At 34.7% G+C, this 19005-nt stretch overlaps 1 protein-coding gene across 1 annotated transcript; it reads left to right on the forward strand.

The window, feature by feature from the left end:
* Window positions 1-13922: 13922 nt before the first annotated feature.
* Window positions 13923-15127, forward strand: LOC110588598 (cell division cycle protein 123 homolog). Its single transcript, XM_044912585.1, has one exon. The coding sequence runs from the start codon at window positions 13923-13925 to the stop codon at window positions 14931-14933; it is 1011 nt and encodes a 336-aa protein (XP_044768520.1). The 3' UTR covers window positions 14934-15127.
* The last annotated feature ends 3878 nt before the right edge of the window (window positions 15128-19005 follow it).

Below are 19005 nucleotides of genomic sequence, written 5' to 3' on the forward strand. Positions count from 1 at the left end.
CCCCCTGCTTGTGTTCTCTCTCTCGCTGTGTCTCTCTCTATCAAATAAATAAATAAAATCTTTAAAAAAAGAAAAAAATATGAGACCTACTAAAAGGGAAACACCACAATTTGAAGAAATGAAGCAGGCATTAGAACCAGACTCAGATATGGCAGGAATGTTGGAATAATCAGACCTGGAATTTAAACCAATGATGATTAAAATGCTAAAGCCTGTGGTGGATAAAATAATAGCATGCAAGAATAAATGGGCAATGTAAGGAGAGAGATAGAAGTCTTAAGAAAGGACCCCCGGCCCCCCCCAAAAAAGGGAAAAGATAAAAAAAAATACTGTAACAGGGGTGCCTGAGTGGCAGAGTCAGTTGAGCAGCCAACTCTTGGTTTCCATTCAGATCATGATTTCAGGGTTCTGGGATCAAGTCCTGCATTGGGCTCCGAAGGAGGTGGGGAGTCTTCTTGAGATATTTTCTCCATCTCGCTCTGCCCCTCCCCCCCACTCTCTCTCTCTAAAATAAATAAAATCTTTTTTAAAAAAACCCAGAGTAACAGAAATGAAGAATGGCTTTGATGGGCTTATTAGTAGATGGGAAACAACTGAGAAAAGCAGCTGGAGGGTCAATAGAAACCATCAAAACTAAAAGGAAAGAGAAAAAGACTGAAAAAAACAGCAGAATATCCAGGAAGTGTGCAACAGCAATAGTGCAACATATATGTAATGGGAATCTATTCTCTCCTAGAACATCCAGAAAGGAACACACATCTGCCAGTATCTTGATTTAAGTTCAATGAAAGACGCTCTTTGAATAGATATTTTTTTAAAGACATACAAATGTCCAATAAGGTCATAAAAGTTGCTTAACATCAATAATTACTAAGGAAATGCTAATGAGATACCATTTTACTTCACACTCATGAGGATGGCTATTGCAAAACAAACAGAAAATAGCAAGTATTGGTGAAGATGTAGAGAAATCCAAACACTTGAAAGTTGCTGGTCAGAATGCAAAATGCTGCAATTGCTATAGAAAATAGTATTGGGGTTCCTCAAAAAATTAAACGTAGAATTACCATATCATCAACAATTCTGCCTTTAAGTATATACCTACAATTCAAAGTAGGAACTCAAACAGATATTTGCACACCAATGTTTATGGTGGCATTATTCATTATAGCCAAAAGCTGGGAAAAACCCCCAAAGTCCACCAATGGATAAATGGATAAACAAAATATGGTGCATACATACAAGGGCATAGTATTCAGTCTTAATAAGGAATGAAATTAAATATATGCTGCAACATGGATGAATCTTGAAACATTTTACTAAAGGAAATAAATCAGACACACACATACACAAGTATTATATGATTCTACTTACGTGAGGTACCCAGACTATCCCAATTCATAAAGACAGAAAGTAGAGTAGTGGTTGCTTGGACTGGAAGAGAAGAAAGAATGGGGAGTTATTGTTTAGTGGGTACAGAATTTCAGGGAAAATGAAAATGTTCTAGTAATGGATGGTGGTGATGGTAGCACAACAATGCAACTTTACTTAATGCTACTTAATTGTACTTACATAATTGAAATGGTAAATTGTATGTTGTATATTTTATTTTATTTTTTTTTTTTTTAAATAGGCTCCACACCCAACATGAAGCTTAAACTCATGACCCTGAAATCAAGAGTCACATGCTCTACCGACTGAGCCAGCCAGGTGTCTGTATTTTGTATTTTTTATCAAATTAAAATTTAGAAGATTTTTTTTAAGATTTTATTTATTTATTTGAGAGAGAGAGAATGAGAGAGAGCACATGAGAGGGGGGAGGGTCAGAGGGAGAAGCAGACCCCCTGCCGAGCAGGGAGCCCGATGCGGGACTCGATCCAGGGACTCCAGGATCATGACCTGAGCTGAAGGCAGTCACTTAACCAACTGAGCCACCCAGGCACCCAAAAGTTAGAAGATGTTTGACTAAAGTCTAAACTATTGCATTCTAAACTCTATTGCCATGTTTGCTTCCGCATTTCCACTGAGTGTATGTCTGAGCGTCAATCAATTAAGCGGGTTTACTAAGTTAGGCCTGTTTTTGGCAGATAATAGGATTCCTCTGATGGCCAATTTTGGCTAGAGGACACCTTAAAGCCTTTGTTGAATTTTTTTTTTTTAAGATTTTATTTATTTATTCATGAGAGAGAGAGAGGAGAGAGGCAGAGGGAGAGGCAGGCTCCCCGCCGAGCAGGGAGCCGGATCCGGGACTCGATCCCAGGACGCTGGGATCATGACCTGAGCCGAAGGCAGACGCTCAACGATCTGAGCCACCCAGGCGCCCTGTTGAATTTTCTTGTATGGTATTCTAGCATACTTTTACAAAACTTTCTCTCCTTCTCCTCTCATACAGGTTTAGGTTTTTTTTTTTTTTTTTTACTTTTTATTTTTAAAGATTTTATTTATTTATTTGACAGAGAGAGACACAGTGAGAGCAGAATCACAAGCAGGGGGAGAGGGAGAGGGAGAAACAGGCTTCCTGCAGAGCAGGGAGCCCGATGCGGGGCTTGATCCCAGGACCCTGGGATCATGACCTGAGCTGAAGGCAGACGCTTAACGACTCAGCCACCCAGGTGCCCCATACAGGTTTAGGTTTATATTTTGGTCAGATAGCACTCCCAGATTCACTTGCCTCCCTCCCTATAGTCTATCATACAGCATTTACCACTAATAAAATCCTTGCAATTTAATCCCATTTTGGCAATTATCAATTTATTTCTTATCAGCTTAATCACCCTTAATTTCTTCATCTGTGAAAATGGATCTAGGTCCTTTAGATAGCTTTACAACTGGCATAATGTTAAACTTGGCAGTGGAGGACACACACACAGCATTGCAGGATAAAGGGGTGTTTGCTTCCTGATTCCCATGTGCTCCTCTGACAGGATTCTCTGTTCAGGTTCCTCCAGGATCAGTTTCCTGCAGCACTCACAGCTTCGCAGACTCCTGGCTGCTAAGTTGCACTGTGGCCAGAAGCACCCAGCACTCTGCAGGTATCTCTAGCATCCCCCCCTTGGGCAGTTTTATAAGCAGACTATAGTGAGCCATCCCCTCTCCTTATGCCTGGAAAGCTTTCCAACTCCAAGACGAGCTTGTCAAGTCATATTCCCAAGTAAAGTCACCTCATTCCTCAAGAAGACCTTGACAACATTTAAAGTAACATTTTTTAATCACTTACAGCTAGCATTAAAACTGATAATATAGTTAATCTCTATGAATGATTTAATAAGAAGGGAATCAGACACTGAAGAATTTTCATTTTAATGCACATTGTCATCTCAGCTGATTATTTGTCTGAGATTTTAATTTTTTGAAATAATTTAAAACATCAAATACAACTTAAATTTGATCATTTGCCGTTCTTCTATTGAAAGAAGATTAGGGAAAGACATTTAGGATACCAAACAAACAAGCACAAACAAAACAAAACAATAAAAATGCAGCAAATGCAATTATTTCTTAATGGTGGAAGTATTTAAAAGGGCATTGTGTAGAAAACTAGAATAGACATGTCTTACTCATTGGTGCTATAACTATTTCTGGGAAATGTCTTTTGATTTTATTTGCAACTAAGTAAATTTTTAACTATTTTTTAAAGTATTAGTGATTATTAAAATCTCCAGTAAATGTCACAAGTTTAGATCACTGCAAAGGAAGACAGCAGGTTGATACTGCAATGTCTTAAACTAAATATCAATAAAAATATTTAAAAAAGCAGCAATAAGCAAAACTGTGCAAAAAGAAAGTTTAAAAACAGTTTTTTTTAAACTTGAAATGGAAGAAAATGGTTAAAAAGACACCAGAATGGAAAAAAAAAAGCACATGCTTTAGGGGGCTAGATTAAAGAACATATTTATTTCTACCTTCATTTAACTAGAGTCACACAGCGGGTTTTTATCAGGAATAGGAAATTAAAAACTGTTCTTAAGTTTGCCTTATAATCTAAGTTGAAACTGATAATACTAATGGTCTCACTCAGGAGATAATATTCTATCTTTTGTAGCTTTTTGATTTTTGTGCTGACAAGAAGTGTTTGGAAAGATCAAAAAGTAGAAGAAGGTTGACTTTTAGAAAGAAAACTAACTGAAGAAAGACTGTGAGTACAGAGGCCATTTCCGAAAGATATTGCCTTCAGTAGTGGAGTGGCTGTATTTGGTCAGATAGAGTTGGATCAGCAATAATCATAAGCCAAAAATATCATGGTTTGGAGCCAGGAGTAACCTTACTGTAACAACAGATCTGACAATGTACATCTGTACAATGGTATAGTTGTTCTGAGTTTCTGTAATAGAGAATTCTCTCTAGTATTATGAATAATGGTGTAATAAAATTGCTGTTATTATTTTTATAGGTATGTGACAGGTATAATAAATTATCTAAATAAGAACATAGTAGATATTATATATCTAATGAATAAATTATATGGTTAAATAAATAAACGTAATAACAAACTTCGTATTCTGTGATGGATACGCTTTATTTTTAATGTATGCATAGCTTTTAAGAGAACATTATTATTTAATAGACCGCAAAGAAGATCTCAAAAATATCACCTTGTTCTATTTTCAGTTAGGCATTCCGTCAGCAGCCTGAACATGAACACCGGGCAATATATGCTAAGTGGAAAACTGATAATGTTTCAGGCTCCAAAATTCACATACTCAGTTATCTTAAATTGCTACGAGTCTTTGTCATCTCACTGTCCCACTATAAAGATGGCATTTTGCTACCACTCATGGGTTTTTTAATCAACCATTGAACCTAATTGAAGATTGTAAACATATGTCATTTTTTTTCAAGAGGATAATCTCTTTTTTTTTAATTTTTAAAAGATTTTATTTATTTATTTGAGAGAGAGAATGAGAGAGAGAGAGCACATGAGAGGGGGGAGGGTCAGAGGGAGAAGCAGACTCCCTGCTGAGCAGGGAGCCCGATGCGGGACTCGATCCCGGGACTCGAGGATCATGACCTGAGCCAAAGGCAGTCGCTTAACCAACTGAGCCACCCAGGCGCCCCTCAAGAGGATAATCTCTTAAATTTCACAGAAAATTTGTTACATTCCCACATAAACTGAGAAGTGATAGCAGAATTACTAACTCCATGCTGTTAAAACTACAGCTTGTGTGAAGCCCAGTTAACCTGTTCTCAACCTGAGAAAATTCCTGATGGCAGGCTTCTAAATCTAAGACTCTTTTTTCTGCAATTGTATTTCAGCTTAAAGGTTGAAGATAAATTCAAATAGGAATCTTTTCTAATAACCTTTATCTGGAAAAGCTATATGCAGTCTTTCAAAGTTAGGCAGTTCTTTTGTGGGACTTACATCAGGTTTTTAGCAGTCTTGGAATTACCATTTCTTTGGTTTTGTATTTCTGGCTCTGAATTCAAGTCTGATAAATATGTCTACTTTTCTTGACATTTAACCTTAATATATTTGCTTACATTTACATATGTGTCATTCTTTTGATTTTATCAAATTTTATCAATTTTAAAGAAAAAAAGTTGTAAAATGAAGACTATGAACTAAAATTCCAGAAAGAGAAGACTCCTTATAAATTGAACAGCTGTTAAAACCTATTTTATTTCCTGGGCCTGAGGCTGAGGATCACCATAAGCAGAGGGAAGTACGCTACTAGAAAGAAATATCAGCAGATCTTTTGAAAGCTATAGAAGCTGATGTGACAGATTGGAATATAAAAGTGTTTCCACACATGACAAGTTTACTCTATTGAGCATTTGTGATGTTCTGGGTGTGTGTGTGCGGGGAAGGTGGGTCATGGATTAAGGAGGCTGGTCTGAAAAAGTAGAGTGAAATTTCTTACAATCTCATGATACGTATATGTGAAAGTTAAGCTAGTTGGAATCACTGAAAATAATTTTACATTAATCTCCTTCCGAAGATATTTTCTAGATATTAAATACCCAAGAGAAAGGAATTTGAAAGCTAAGCAATAAAAAATCCACAGGCAGAATTTTCAGGGCAAGAAATATCACTAGGCTCTAGATCAAAATTTCAAGAGGACCTGGAGTGGGGAGAAGATAGAGTCATAAAGGCAGAGAGAAATCTTCTGTAGTAGTCTGGTGCTTAAGAGGCAAACCTCCACCAAGGAGAAGTGGCTGTAGGGATGCCTGGGTGGCCAGTCAGTTAAGCGTCTGCCTTCGGCCCAGGTCATGATCCCTGGGTCCTGGGATTGAATCTCACATTAGGCTCTCTGCTCAGTGGGGAGCCTGCTTCTCCCTCTCCCTCTGCTGCTCCCCCTGCTTGGGCTCTCTTGCTCTTTCTGTCAAATAAATAAATAAAGTCTAAAAAAAAAAAAAGGAGAAAAAAAGGAGAAGAGCCTATAAAAAATTTAAAAGACAAATAAGCAAAACCTAAAAACTATAGTTCTTGCTTAAGAAATAGGATATACTCTTTGCAGATGAAAGAAAAATGAAAAATAAGAATTATAGCAATCTTCTCATCAGAAATGATGCAAGTCAAAAGACAATGGAATAATACCTTAAAAGTTATAAAGAAAAAATGCAATCTAATGCACAGAAAACTTGTCTTTCAAAAATTAAAACACAATACATATTGTTTTTGGAGGAAAAAAAGCCAAAAAAATTCATTGCTATCACATTATTCTATAAGATATGTTAAAGGAAGTTCAGATAGAAAGCTTTATGATACAAAAGAGAAACATATCTAAGGGAAAAAAACGAAGAAGTCAGATTTAGATAAATATACATTTTGTTCTTATTTTGTTTATTCCAAAAGACAATTGAGAGTCTTAAGCAAAGTAAGTGAAATATTATGCAGTTTGTAATATACGAAAAAGTAAAATGCATGACGATAGCATGAAGAATGGAAGAATTAAAAGTATATTGTTTTAAGGTTCTTATAATAAATGGAATGGTATAATATTTGAAGTAAAGTGTGATAAATCAAAGATAGATATAAATTGCATATCTACTCAGCTGATAATAACATAAAATGGAAAAATAAAAAGTAATATAAATTTATATAATATTAAAAATAAGGGTATAACTACTCAGCCAAGATTGACATAAAATGAAATAATAATGGTAATAATAAAAACATAATCTAAAAGCAGATGGGGAAAGAGAAAAAAACACACAAGGGATGGAACAAGTAGTAGTAGAGAACTGACAAAATGTTAGACTTAAATCAACTACATTAATAGTTACATTAAATTAAATGGTATAGATTACAAACTTAAAGACAGTACTATGAGATATGATGTAAAAATCAAGACCTAGCTATTTGTCGTCCCCAATAAATCACCTACAAAGACATATACAGGTGAAAACAAGAGTGGAAAAAGACCATGTGATTATTAAAGACAGCAAGTTGGCTATATTAAGATCAGAAGATGTAGGTTTCAGAACTCTATGTATAAAAAGAGACTTCATAAAAGGAATAAATTCACCATTAATATATAATAAGTCTTAGTGTGTATATATCTAATAATAGAGTTATAATACTTATAATGCAAAACACATATGAAAGTGAAATGAAAACCAGATAAATACACAATTACAGTTGGAGATTTCCACACTTCTTTCTCAGTAATTGATAGAGCAGTCAGAAAATCCGTAAGAATATAAACAATCTGAGCAGTATTATCAATCAACTGACCTAACTGACATATGTAGAACATTCCATTCCAACAGCAGCAAGAAACAGTTTTAAGTGCATAAGAAACAATCTCTAAAATAAAATGTATCTTGAGGTATCAAACAAATGCTAGCATATTTTTAAAAATTGAAATCACAGCAAGTATTATTTGCAATTAGATTATAATTAAACTAAGTATCAGTATCAGAAAAATATCTGAGAAATTGCCAAATATAAGAAAATAAGTAATATACATTTTAAGTTTGCATTTTTCAAGACAAAGTCACAAGAGAAAGAATCATGTATTTAGAATTTAATGAAAATGAAAACACTGATAATACCAAATGCTGATGAGGTTGTGGAGCAACAGGAACTCTCATTCATCTCTGATGGGAATGCAAAATGCTATAGCCACTTTGTAAGACATTTGACACTTTCTTCCAAAACTAAACATACTTTCACTACATGATTCAGTAATTCTGCTCCTTGATATTTACCCAAAGGAGCCAAAAACTTATGTCCACACAAAAACCTGCCCAGAAATGTTTATAGCAGCCTTATTCATAATTGCCAAAGCTCAAAAGCAGCCAGAATGTCCTTAAGTAGGTGAATGGATAAACTAACTATGGGACACCCAGACAATGGAGTATTATTCAACTCTAAAAAGAAATAAGCTATAAAGTCATGAAAAGACATGGAGGAATCTTAAATGCATATTACTAAATGAAAGCTAACCCAGAAGGGCTACATACTGCATGATTTCAACTATTTGATATTCTGGAAAAGGCAAAACTATGGAGACAGTAAAAAGACCAGTGGTTACCAGGGTGGGGTTGAGGGAGATAAATAGGTAGAGCACAGAGGATTTTTAGGGTAGTGAAAATACTCTGCAATATTGTAATGATGGATACATATCTGTACACATTTGTCCGAATTCATAATGTATATCACTAAGAATGGACTTTTATGTAAACTATGGATTTGGGGAGAAATCTATGCATGTGAAAGCAGAGGATATATAGAAAATCTCTATACCTTTCCCCCTCAGTTTTACTGTGAAGGTAAAAATGTTGTAAAGATAAGAAGTTTTACAAAAATATAATACAATAACCAGAAGAATGATGGAGATGTTTAATACTTATCTATCTCCAAGTCAAGTGGGCCCATAAATTGTCTTTGGTTATCTATAACATGGTAGAAATAATATCTATGACAGTGTTCTCGACTACTATTGCCAAGAAAGAAGAATAAAAGTGCCTGTTCTAAAACGTAAAGGAAAATTTTTAAATTTGCATATCTACTATTATGTATATTCTAGCATTTCAACAGGGTTTGTGCTATATCATGTGTAATCTCTATCATTTACAAATTAATTTTCTTCATGTTTCCTCATGATTAGAGTATCTAAAATGTTATTGGGATACTAGTCTCAAACTGCCTCATATACCTGGCTAAGGAAGAAAAGTACTTTCATATTTTGCATGTGTACAAAGACTGTTTTTTGCTTATTATGAGGTTTTCAGTGTATTAATGACTGGAATTCCCATGAGGCATCCCACTGAATACCTTTAATCAAAGTTAGATTAAAAGAAAGAGGTGAGGGCGCCTGGGTGGCTCAGTTGGTTAAGCGACTGCCTTCGGCTCAGGTCATGATCCTGGAGTCCCGGGATCGGGTCCCGCATCGGGCTCCCTGCTTGGCAGGGAGTCTGCTTCTCCCTCTGCCCCTCCCCCCTCTCATGCGCTCTCTCTCTCAGTCTCTCTCTCTCAAATAAATAAATAAAATCTTTAAAAAAAAAAAAAATAAATAAATAAATAAAAGAAAGAGGTGAGTGACAATTAGAAAAAGGCATAGGTGGCAACTTCAGAATTCTATTTTCCTAGGAAGGAGTGTGTGTTCAATTCTTGGTTGCTTTACCTTCTCCAGGTTGAACTTGAATTTAACCCTAACCCACTTCAAATATTGCAGAAATGTCTCTTGACTTCATATTTAATTAATTTTAACAAATGTTTGGGAAGTCCTCACATTCTGCTAAACTTTGAGCTGAATGTCGAGAAACATCAGATTTCAATTCATAGGGTTGCTAGGCTCAAGAGTGCAGAAGAAAAGAACTGTCTTGAGTATGTTAATAAATGTTTGACCCAAGGAGGAACTGAGTTAGATGTCATGATTCTATGAGCCTTCTGCTGCCAATTGCCTTGTTATTGATTAGTTTTATATAATGCTAAGATACTTATACAATTTAAAATAATTTCCCTTTCTTACTGTTTAAAGTCTAGTTTCAGAGCTGGTTCCCTAGGGTTCTGCCTGGCTCTCCACAGATCATATTTCAACTAGAGGATTCCATATTGCAGGATTTAATCTGAAGTGTAATGACAGCTTAATGAAAAAAATAATAATAGCAATCAAGTTAAGAGAAAAAAATCATTTAAAAAAATTTGCATTTTGTTTCTATCAACCTTTCAAAATGAAGATAAATGAAATGCAATCAATTTGTTTAATAATTCTGTTCTAGTCATTCTCCATTTCCAAAATTACATCCAGAAACAGAGAAATTTTAATTATGGTTTAAATTGTAATGAAAACTGAACTTTCAGCTTGGTGAAACTAGTGATAAACATACCAAGGACTTTGAAGGCTATTCTTAGGATTTTGTTTAAATAGTGATTTTTTTAATTAGAGTCATAATTTTTTCAATTATACTATTCATATGTTACTATGTTTTGAGGTTATCTCATTTGCTGTGATCAAAGTAGAGTAAAAGTTTGCTTAAATAAGTTGATGCAAAATAGTGACTGTTTAATTAAGCCAGCAAGAGAAATATGGTGGATGCCTGGGTGGCTCATAGGTCAAGCATCTGCCTCAGCTCAGGTCATGATCCCAGGGTCCTGGGTTTGAGCCCCATGTCGGGCTCCCTGCTTATCGTGGAACCTGCTTCTCCTTCTCCCCCTGCCCCCTCCCCTACTTATGCTCATTTTCTCTCTCTCAAATAGATAAATAAAATCTTTAAAAAAAAAGAGAAATATTGCTAAGTTAGGTCAAGATATATGTCTTTGTGGAATAATACTTTCTTTTTGAAATCATTATACACCTTTCTTTTTAAATATGGACTGACCTATAAATTTGAATTTTCCATCTTACGTGCACTGAAAAAATGCATTCTCAAATTATCTTTATGTAATAGAAGATTTGACTTTGTCGGGCACCTGGGTGGCTCAGTTGGTTAAGCGACTGCCTTCGGCTCAGGTCATGATCCTGGAGTCCCTGGATCGAGTCCCACATCGGGCTCCCTGCTCAGCAAGGAGCTTGCTTCTCCCTCTGACCCTCTCCCCTCTCATATGCTCTCTCTCTCTCATTCTCTGTCTCAAATAAATAAATAAAATCTTTAAAAAAAAAAAAAGAAGATTTGACTTTGTCTTTACATACTAAGTCTATCTGTATTTTGGTATGCTATTAAAGGATCTTCATCAAGATTTCCCATTAGATTATGTCTCTTCTTTAAAAGTTGCTTTTTAAGGCCATATACGAAAAACCCACAGCTAATACCACCCTCAGTGGGAAAAACAAAGCTTTTCCGCTAAGGTTAGGAACAAAACAAGGATGTTCATTTCACCACTGTTATTTAACATAGTACTGGATGTCCTAGCCTCAGCAATCAGATGACACAAAGAAATAAAAGGCATTCAAGTTGGCAAGAAGGAGTCAAACTTTCACTTTCCACAGAGCTAGAACAAACAATCCTAACATTTGTATGGAACTACAAAATACCCTGAATAGCCAAAGCAATCCTGAAAAGGAAAAGCAAAGCTGGAGGCATCACAATTGTGGACTGCAAGCTATATTACAAAGCTGTAGTGACTAAGACAGCATGGTCCTGGCACAAAAACAGACACATAGATCAACAGAACAGAATAGAAAACCTGGAAATGGACTTACAATGATATGGTCAACTGATCTTTTTTTTTTTTTTTTCAGGAATGTATGTATGTATGTATGTATTTTATTATGTTATGTTAATGACCATACATTACATCATTCGTTTTTGATGGAGTGTTCCATGATTCATTGTTTGCATATAACACCCAGTGCTCCATTCAGTACGTGTCCTCTTTAATACCCATCACCTGATCTTTGACAAAGTAGGAAAACATATAAATGGAAAAAAGACAGTCTTTTCAACAAATGGTTTTGGGAAACCTGGACAGCAACATGCAAAAGAACGAAACTGAACCACTTTCTAACACCACACACAAAAATAAACTCAAAATGGACTAAAGACCTAAATGTGAGACCTGAAACCATAAAAACCCTTGAAGAGAGCACAGGCAGTAAGCTCTTTGGCATCGGCCGTACCAACTTCTTACTAGATGTGTCTCCTGAGGCAAGGGAAACAAAAGCAAAAATAAACTATTGGGACTTCATCAAAATAAAAAGATTCTGCATAGTGAAGGAAACAATCAATACAACTAAGAGGCAATCTACTGAATGGGAAAAGATATTTCCAAATGACATATCTAATAAAGGGTTAGTATGCAAAATCTATAAAGAACTTATCAAATTCAACATCCAAAAACCAAATAACTCAGTTAAGAAATGGGCAGAAGACATGAATAGACATTTTTCCAAAGAAGACATAGAGATGGCTAACAGACACATGAAGAGATGCTCAACATTACTCATTATCAGGGAAATACAAATCAAAACTACAATGAGATAGCATCTCACAACTAATGGCTAAAATTAACAATTCAGGAAACAGTTTTAGGCAAGGATGTGGAGAAAGGGAAACACTCTTACACTGTTGGTGGGAAGGCAAACTGGTGTGGCCACTCTGAAAAACAGTACAGAGATTCCTCAAAAAGTTAAAAATAGAACTCCCCTACAATCCAGCAGTTACACTACTAGGTATTTAGCCAAAAGGTATAAAAATACTGATTCGAGGGGTTACATACACGCTGAACAAAATAATCAAAGTACAGATCTTCCCTGCCTTTGAATATGGTTGCATCCCCCATGAACCCAGTGTAAGTTGAAAATATGTCAAAAATGCGCTTAATACACTTAACCTACTGAAAATTATAGATTAGCCTTGCCTACCTTGAGCAGATTAGAACACTTACATTAGCCTGTAGTTGGTCAAAATCATCTAACACAAAGCCTATTTGATAATAAAGTGTTGAATATCTCATGTAATTTAACACTGTACTGAAACTGAAAAACAGAATGGTTGTATCAGTGAAGAATGGTTGTATGTGTATTTGTTCTTTACACCTGTGACCACTTGGCTGACTGGGAGCTGCAGCTGCTAATGTACCATATATTACTAACCCAGGAAAAGATCAAAATGCAAAATTCTAAGTACAGTTTCTACTGAAGACTATTGCTTTCACACCATGGTAAAGTTGAAAAATCCTAAGTCAAGCCATTGTAGGTCAAGGACCAGACAATTTGTATAAACTGAAATGTTTGTGAAAATGCTCTTAGAATTATTTCTGTATTTATTATAGATAAAAGAGAATTTTAGAATCATATTGAAGAAAACAGCATTCACCTCTCATGGTTTTGTTCACAAAAAATGTAATTATAAGGCAGAATTTAAGAATCAAAAGGGACAAAAATATTAGTTATTAATAACTAAGTTTCAGAAAAAAAAATAGATTGTTCCTAGAAAAGAAATTATTGTGATCGTGGCAAAACTCAACATCATTAAATATTTTTTTTTAAAGATTTTATTTATTTATTTATTTGAGAGAGAGAAAGAGCACAAGACGGGGGAGCAGGAGAGGGAGAAGCAGACTCCCTGCTGAGCAGGGAGCCCGATGCGGGACTCGATCCCGGGACTCCAGGATCATGACCTGAGCCGAAGGCAGTTGCTTAACCAACTGAGCCACCCAGGCGCCCAACATCATTAAATATTTTTAAAAATAGTCATTATGAGTTCATTAAATGCACTTTACTTACAGTTATCACCTTAGCAGCAAGCTGTCATGAACTTCCAAAATAAATGTGGATAAACATAAATATAAAATAAGGCCAGAGACAGGACGCGAACGCTTTGTGTGTGTTTGTGCGTGTGGGCGTGTATGAGTGAATACTGAAGGGAGTCCCTGCGATTCTCCTCGCTTTCTTTTCTGCTACCACCTCCCTACTTTATGGACCAGAAGACTCCTTGAGCCAAAATAGCTCGGTGGGTACTTCCGGGATGGGAGACCTGGGTTCCAGGAGAGTGCTGGAAGGAGAGGGAGAGGCGGCGGCGGTAGCAGCTGGAGGATGAAGAAGGAGCATGTGCTGCACCGTCAGTTCTCCGCCTGGTATCCACTGTTCGGAAGCCTTACCATCAAGAGCATCATTCTTCCACTTCCTCAGAATGAGAAGGATTATTTACTCCACGATGGAACTCTGGTAGTTTCAGGAAGGGAAGATCCACCAACACATTCTCAACCAAACAGTGATGATGAGGCAGAAGAAATACAGTGGTCGGATGATGAGAACATGGCTACGCTTATGGCACCGGAATTGCGCGAGTTCACCACGAAAGTCCAAGAAGCTATCAATTCCCTGGGGAGCAGTGCATTTCCTAAGTTTAACTGGAGTGCCCCAAGGGATGCATACTGGATAGCAATGAACAGTTCTCTGAAATGTAAAACCCTCCGCGACATCTTTCTGTTGTTCAAGAGTTCTGATTTCATCACTCGTGACTTCATTCAGCCATTTATTCATTGTATTGATGATTCTCCAGATCCTTGTATAGAATATGAGCTTGTTCTTCGAAAATGGTGTGAATTAATTCCTGGGGCTGAGTTCCAATGTTTTGTCAAGGAAAACAAGCTTATTGGTATTTCTCAAAGGGACTATACACAGTATTATGATGATATTTCTAAACAAAAGGAAGAGATTTGCAGATGCATACAAGACTTTTTTAAGAAACACACACAATACAAATTTTTGGATGAAGACTTTGTGTTCGATATATATAGAGACAGCAGGAGGAAGGTGTGGCTGATTGATTTTAATCCGTTTGGTGAGGTAACTGATTCACTGCTGTTTACTTGGGAAGAATCCATATCTGGAAGAAACTTAAAAGGTGATTTTAGTGAAGGAGATGCTCTGGAGCAGGATTCTCCAGCTTTCCGTTGCACAAACAGTGAAGTGACGGTTCAACCCAGTCCCTCTCTGAGTTACCGACTTCCCAAGGACTTTGTAGACCTGTCTACTGGAGAGAATGCTCACAAACTCAAAGATTTTCTTAAACTGAAAAGAAATCAGCAAGATGATGACTGATTAGAGTGCCAGAGTTAAGTCCGAGGTAAAGAGGAAACCACCCTGGCATCAGGAGCCTGCTCTGAGCTCACAACTTCCTGTTACCCCACTCAGGTTGGGGTGGGAGGCAGAGTGAAATCAATAGCTTTTTATGTCCATGTATATTAAGCTGGGGAAAAAATGGAGGGACTTTACTATTTGTAAAAATAAATAATAAATAGATCTTAAATATAGGAAACCATACTGTTCTGATGATAAAATACCTTCTCTGAAAAAAATAAATAAATAAATAAATAAAATAAGGCCAGAGACATAGTAGTAATTCAGATCTCTCTCCCATCAAGATGTTGTTCATAAATAGTACATGAGATAACTCATCAGCCTAAACCTTTTTTTATTAAACATGATTTAATTAATCTCAAATTTTAAACACTTTCTAATTTTCCTGTACCCACTAAATATGCATGAGCTATTTTATAGACCTTAAGTATGGGTCTATTATTTAGAATATTTCAAATGTGTGCATTTTTAAAATCCTCTACAGTACTCTTTTAATCAAACAGATTATTATTTTGTATAATACAACAAAAATATAAAACAGAAAAATTGACAAGACTTGTTTAAGCAAATCTATCAGGTTATTAGGTAATATTATTTTATATTTCAAGTGATCCCAAATGGAATCCTTAGCTATTCTTCTTCTCAATTTCCTCAACTATAAATTAAATTGTTGCTAGAGGTGATATTTTGCATCACTTTCTTGCTTTAGGATAGATCTTCAATTCTTTAAACATTCTAATAAGGCAAATACAATTTTCAGAAATCTGTTTAAATTGGTGAAAGGCAGGTTTATTCACTGTTCTGTCAAATACAAAATAAGATGTCAATGTGATTCTTTTTTAAAAATATGATTATTTTTTTAAAAAACTGTGCTATTTGAGGAACATAACTAACAGTGTAGATAACCATCAGTGTGAGTATGTAACTGTAAAGCTCAGTATGGGTCTTAATGTCATTTAAATGCCAAATATGTAGAACATATCCTTTTGATTAGTCATTATATGAGTCATAAGCTAGAATGTCTTTATTACCTGTGGCATTGACATTTTGCCTCATTATTGGGCACATAATTTGTAGAACACTCTATTTATACCATCATAGGAAGTTGAATATTCAGTTGCCATAAGGTGTTAGCAATTAATTTATCTAAATTTTAAATTTTTCTTTATATTACAGTCTCCTTAAATTACAGTCTTTATTTCCTTGGAGTAAAATACTTATTAATCTCTAATATGTACCAAAGCAGGTGTTAAGTAATTTGTATACAATCTTCACAATGAAGTGAATTTTATTATAATTTTGAGACATGTTTTAGATTTATAAATAATAGGAATATATTGATTATGCCTTTTTTACAAATTAGGCAACCTAAAATGTAAGTCTAAGTTGGACTGAGCAAATTTATTATTATGCACTAAATAGAGGATTCAAACACAGATCTATCTAACTCTAATATAATCATGCTTTTTCCACCACAGATCAATCACCACCATGAATTAAAAAATAGGATGTCATAGACACATACAAAATAGAAATCAAATACTGAAATATTTATTAAATATGTATTTCTAAAATGTAACCATTTATAAGAAACATGAAAACTTTTTTTCAAAAAAACTTTTGTCCAAAGTTCATGTCTGATTTTTATCTGTAAAAACCCATCGCCTTGACATAACAAAAAAGAAATGCCTTCTCATTGCTAAGGTCTCAAGTTAAACTGAGTTTGTTAGTCATCCCTCCCAGATGCATTCGAGGCTGCTAATAATCTTGATTTAATCTTTTCTCATCATGCTGCATATGCACTCATTCTATTGTCTTGCTCCTCTTTTCCCTTGCCAATATGTGAAATTCTATTCTTTATGTGATGTTTTATTTACATGATTTTCTTTTTGCTAATAATTTTAAGGAATTAAGTTTGCTACTTTAGCTTTATTTTGGCTTACAATTCCATGGTATTTTTCTATCATTTAAAAACCCTTTCTGTATCCCCTTTTTATATGTTATAATTGCAGAGAATGCAATGAGAGAACTTGTTTTATGTAAAATCTGAGTGGCCTTATCTTTTAATACATTTAACTATATACATATAAACATACTAATGGAATTGCCCTATTACTAGTATCATTTTAATCATTTATTTCATGCTTCCTATTTACAGGATTTAACTTTTGAGTAATGTTTATCTTTCCGGACTTCTATTGGATAAAATGTGTTTTTTTCTGCTGTCTTGAAATTTGTACTTTTTCATTTGTTCTTAGTCTTTAAGTGCAACACTTACATTTTTTTTTCAACCATTAGTGAGTTAATATCAGCAACTCATTTTTCTTCCTAATATTTACAAATACTTTAGAACAATTTCATGTTCATTTGGCTCCTTAACCCTTCACTCCTAGAGGCAAAACACCAACATACAGTTTTATTCATTATGTTTAAAATGAGAGAACACAAAATTCAACTATATTTTTATAAACTAAAAATTAGAAGAGAAACTAGGGTAAAGCGACTCTCAAATCACTAAAAGAAGGTCAATCGCAATACAAAGACTCTTAAATTGGGTTCCAAGCTTACATGCTATTCAGAAAAACTACGTATTAAACAAAATTGCAACAGGCACAAAATAGTGGATGTTATGTGATAGGTAAAGATTAACATAATAAAAAAATAACAGGCATGATGTTTTAACAAAATGCAGAGTAAATCCATGTTTATTAAGAATGCATTAAGCAATATATACTGGATAATCTTGTGCATTTAAAACATCTGGACAAAATGACAATATAATTATGTGGCAGATAAAAAGACATAGGCGGATGAAAAACACTCCTCCTAAAAATTAAATTAAAATATAACATAGGATGAAAATGAAAGCCAGTTATTTTAAGACAGCAGTTCCCATGCTTTTCTACGCATTAGAATCACTTGGAGAGCTCTTCAAAAACATATATGTTCAGATTACACTCCATACCAATATTTTCAGGATGTCTGAAGCAAGAATCCCATGAAAAATCAACAGCACAGCAAAATTTAGGGATCATTATCTCAGGGTTTTTTAACTGTCATCCACCAGTTTTGTTTTAATGTAGTTTTAGCCATGGTTCAAGATTATAATAAATGAAGATATTATTTATATGAATAAAGCAATGTAAAGGTTGAGTTTATAAAATATCTCTAAATTCAAAATGTTAATATCTGATGCAGTATTTCCTATTTTGGGAATTTTACAGTGAAACAAAACAATTCCAATTTGATGTACAGATATAATTATTTACATTTTTATTTATATTATTAATTTAAAAAACTAAATATATAGCAATTGAGAAATAATGTATGAAACTGTCGAAGTCATGTTCAAATAACATTTAAATCTCATTATATATTGCTATTTGTAAAAGTCTACATACAAAACTAAATGTATTTTTGTTGTCGAGTCTTAGAATTTCTGTATATATTCTAGTTATTAATCCCTCATTAATTACATTATTTGCACATATTTTCTCCGATTCTTGTCTTTTTGTACTCTATGGATAATGTTTTTTTGTCCATCCATCCCTTGATTTTCTTTTTATTTATTTATTTATTTTTTAATTTGAGTTTAGCTGATACAAAATGTTACATTAGTTTTAGGAGTACAACATAGTGATTGGACAAGTCTGTATGTTGTGCTATGTTCACAAGTGTAGCTACCCTCTATCACCATACATTACCATTACAATACCACTGACTATATTTCCTATGCTGTAACTTTTATCCTTGTGACCTATTCATTCCATAACTGAAGTCTGTATCTCCCATGCCCCTTCATCCACTTTGTCCATCCCCCCATCTCCCTCCCTTCTGTCAACCATCAGTTTGTTCTCTGTATTTATAGATCGGATTCTCCTTTTTGTTTGCTTGTTTATTCATTTATTTCGTTTTCCAGATTCCACATGAGTGAAATCATACGGATACTGTCTTTTGATTTAAAAAAAAATTAAATTTTCATGAAGTCCATGAGGCACATGGATGGTGCAGTTGGTTGAACGTCAGATTCTTG

Source organism: Neomonachus schauinslandi, chromosome 2 (assembly GCF_002201575.2).
Source record: "Neomonachus schauinslandi chromosome 2, ASM220157v2, whole genome shotgun sequence".
NCBI classification, from domain to species: domain Eukaryota; kingdom Metazoa; phylum Chordata; class Mammalia; order Carnivora; family Phocidae; genus Neomonachus; species Neomonachus schauinslandi.

Coding starts and splice junctions, on each gene's coding strand:
- LOC110588598 (XM_044912585.1), top strand. CDS start 13,923: ATGAAGAAGGAGCATGTGCTGCACCGTCAGTTCTCCGCCTGGTATCCA.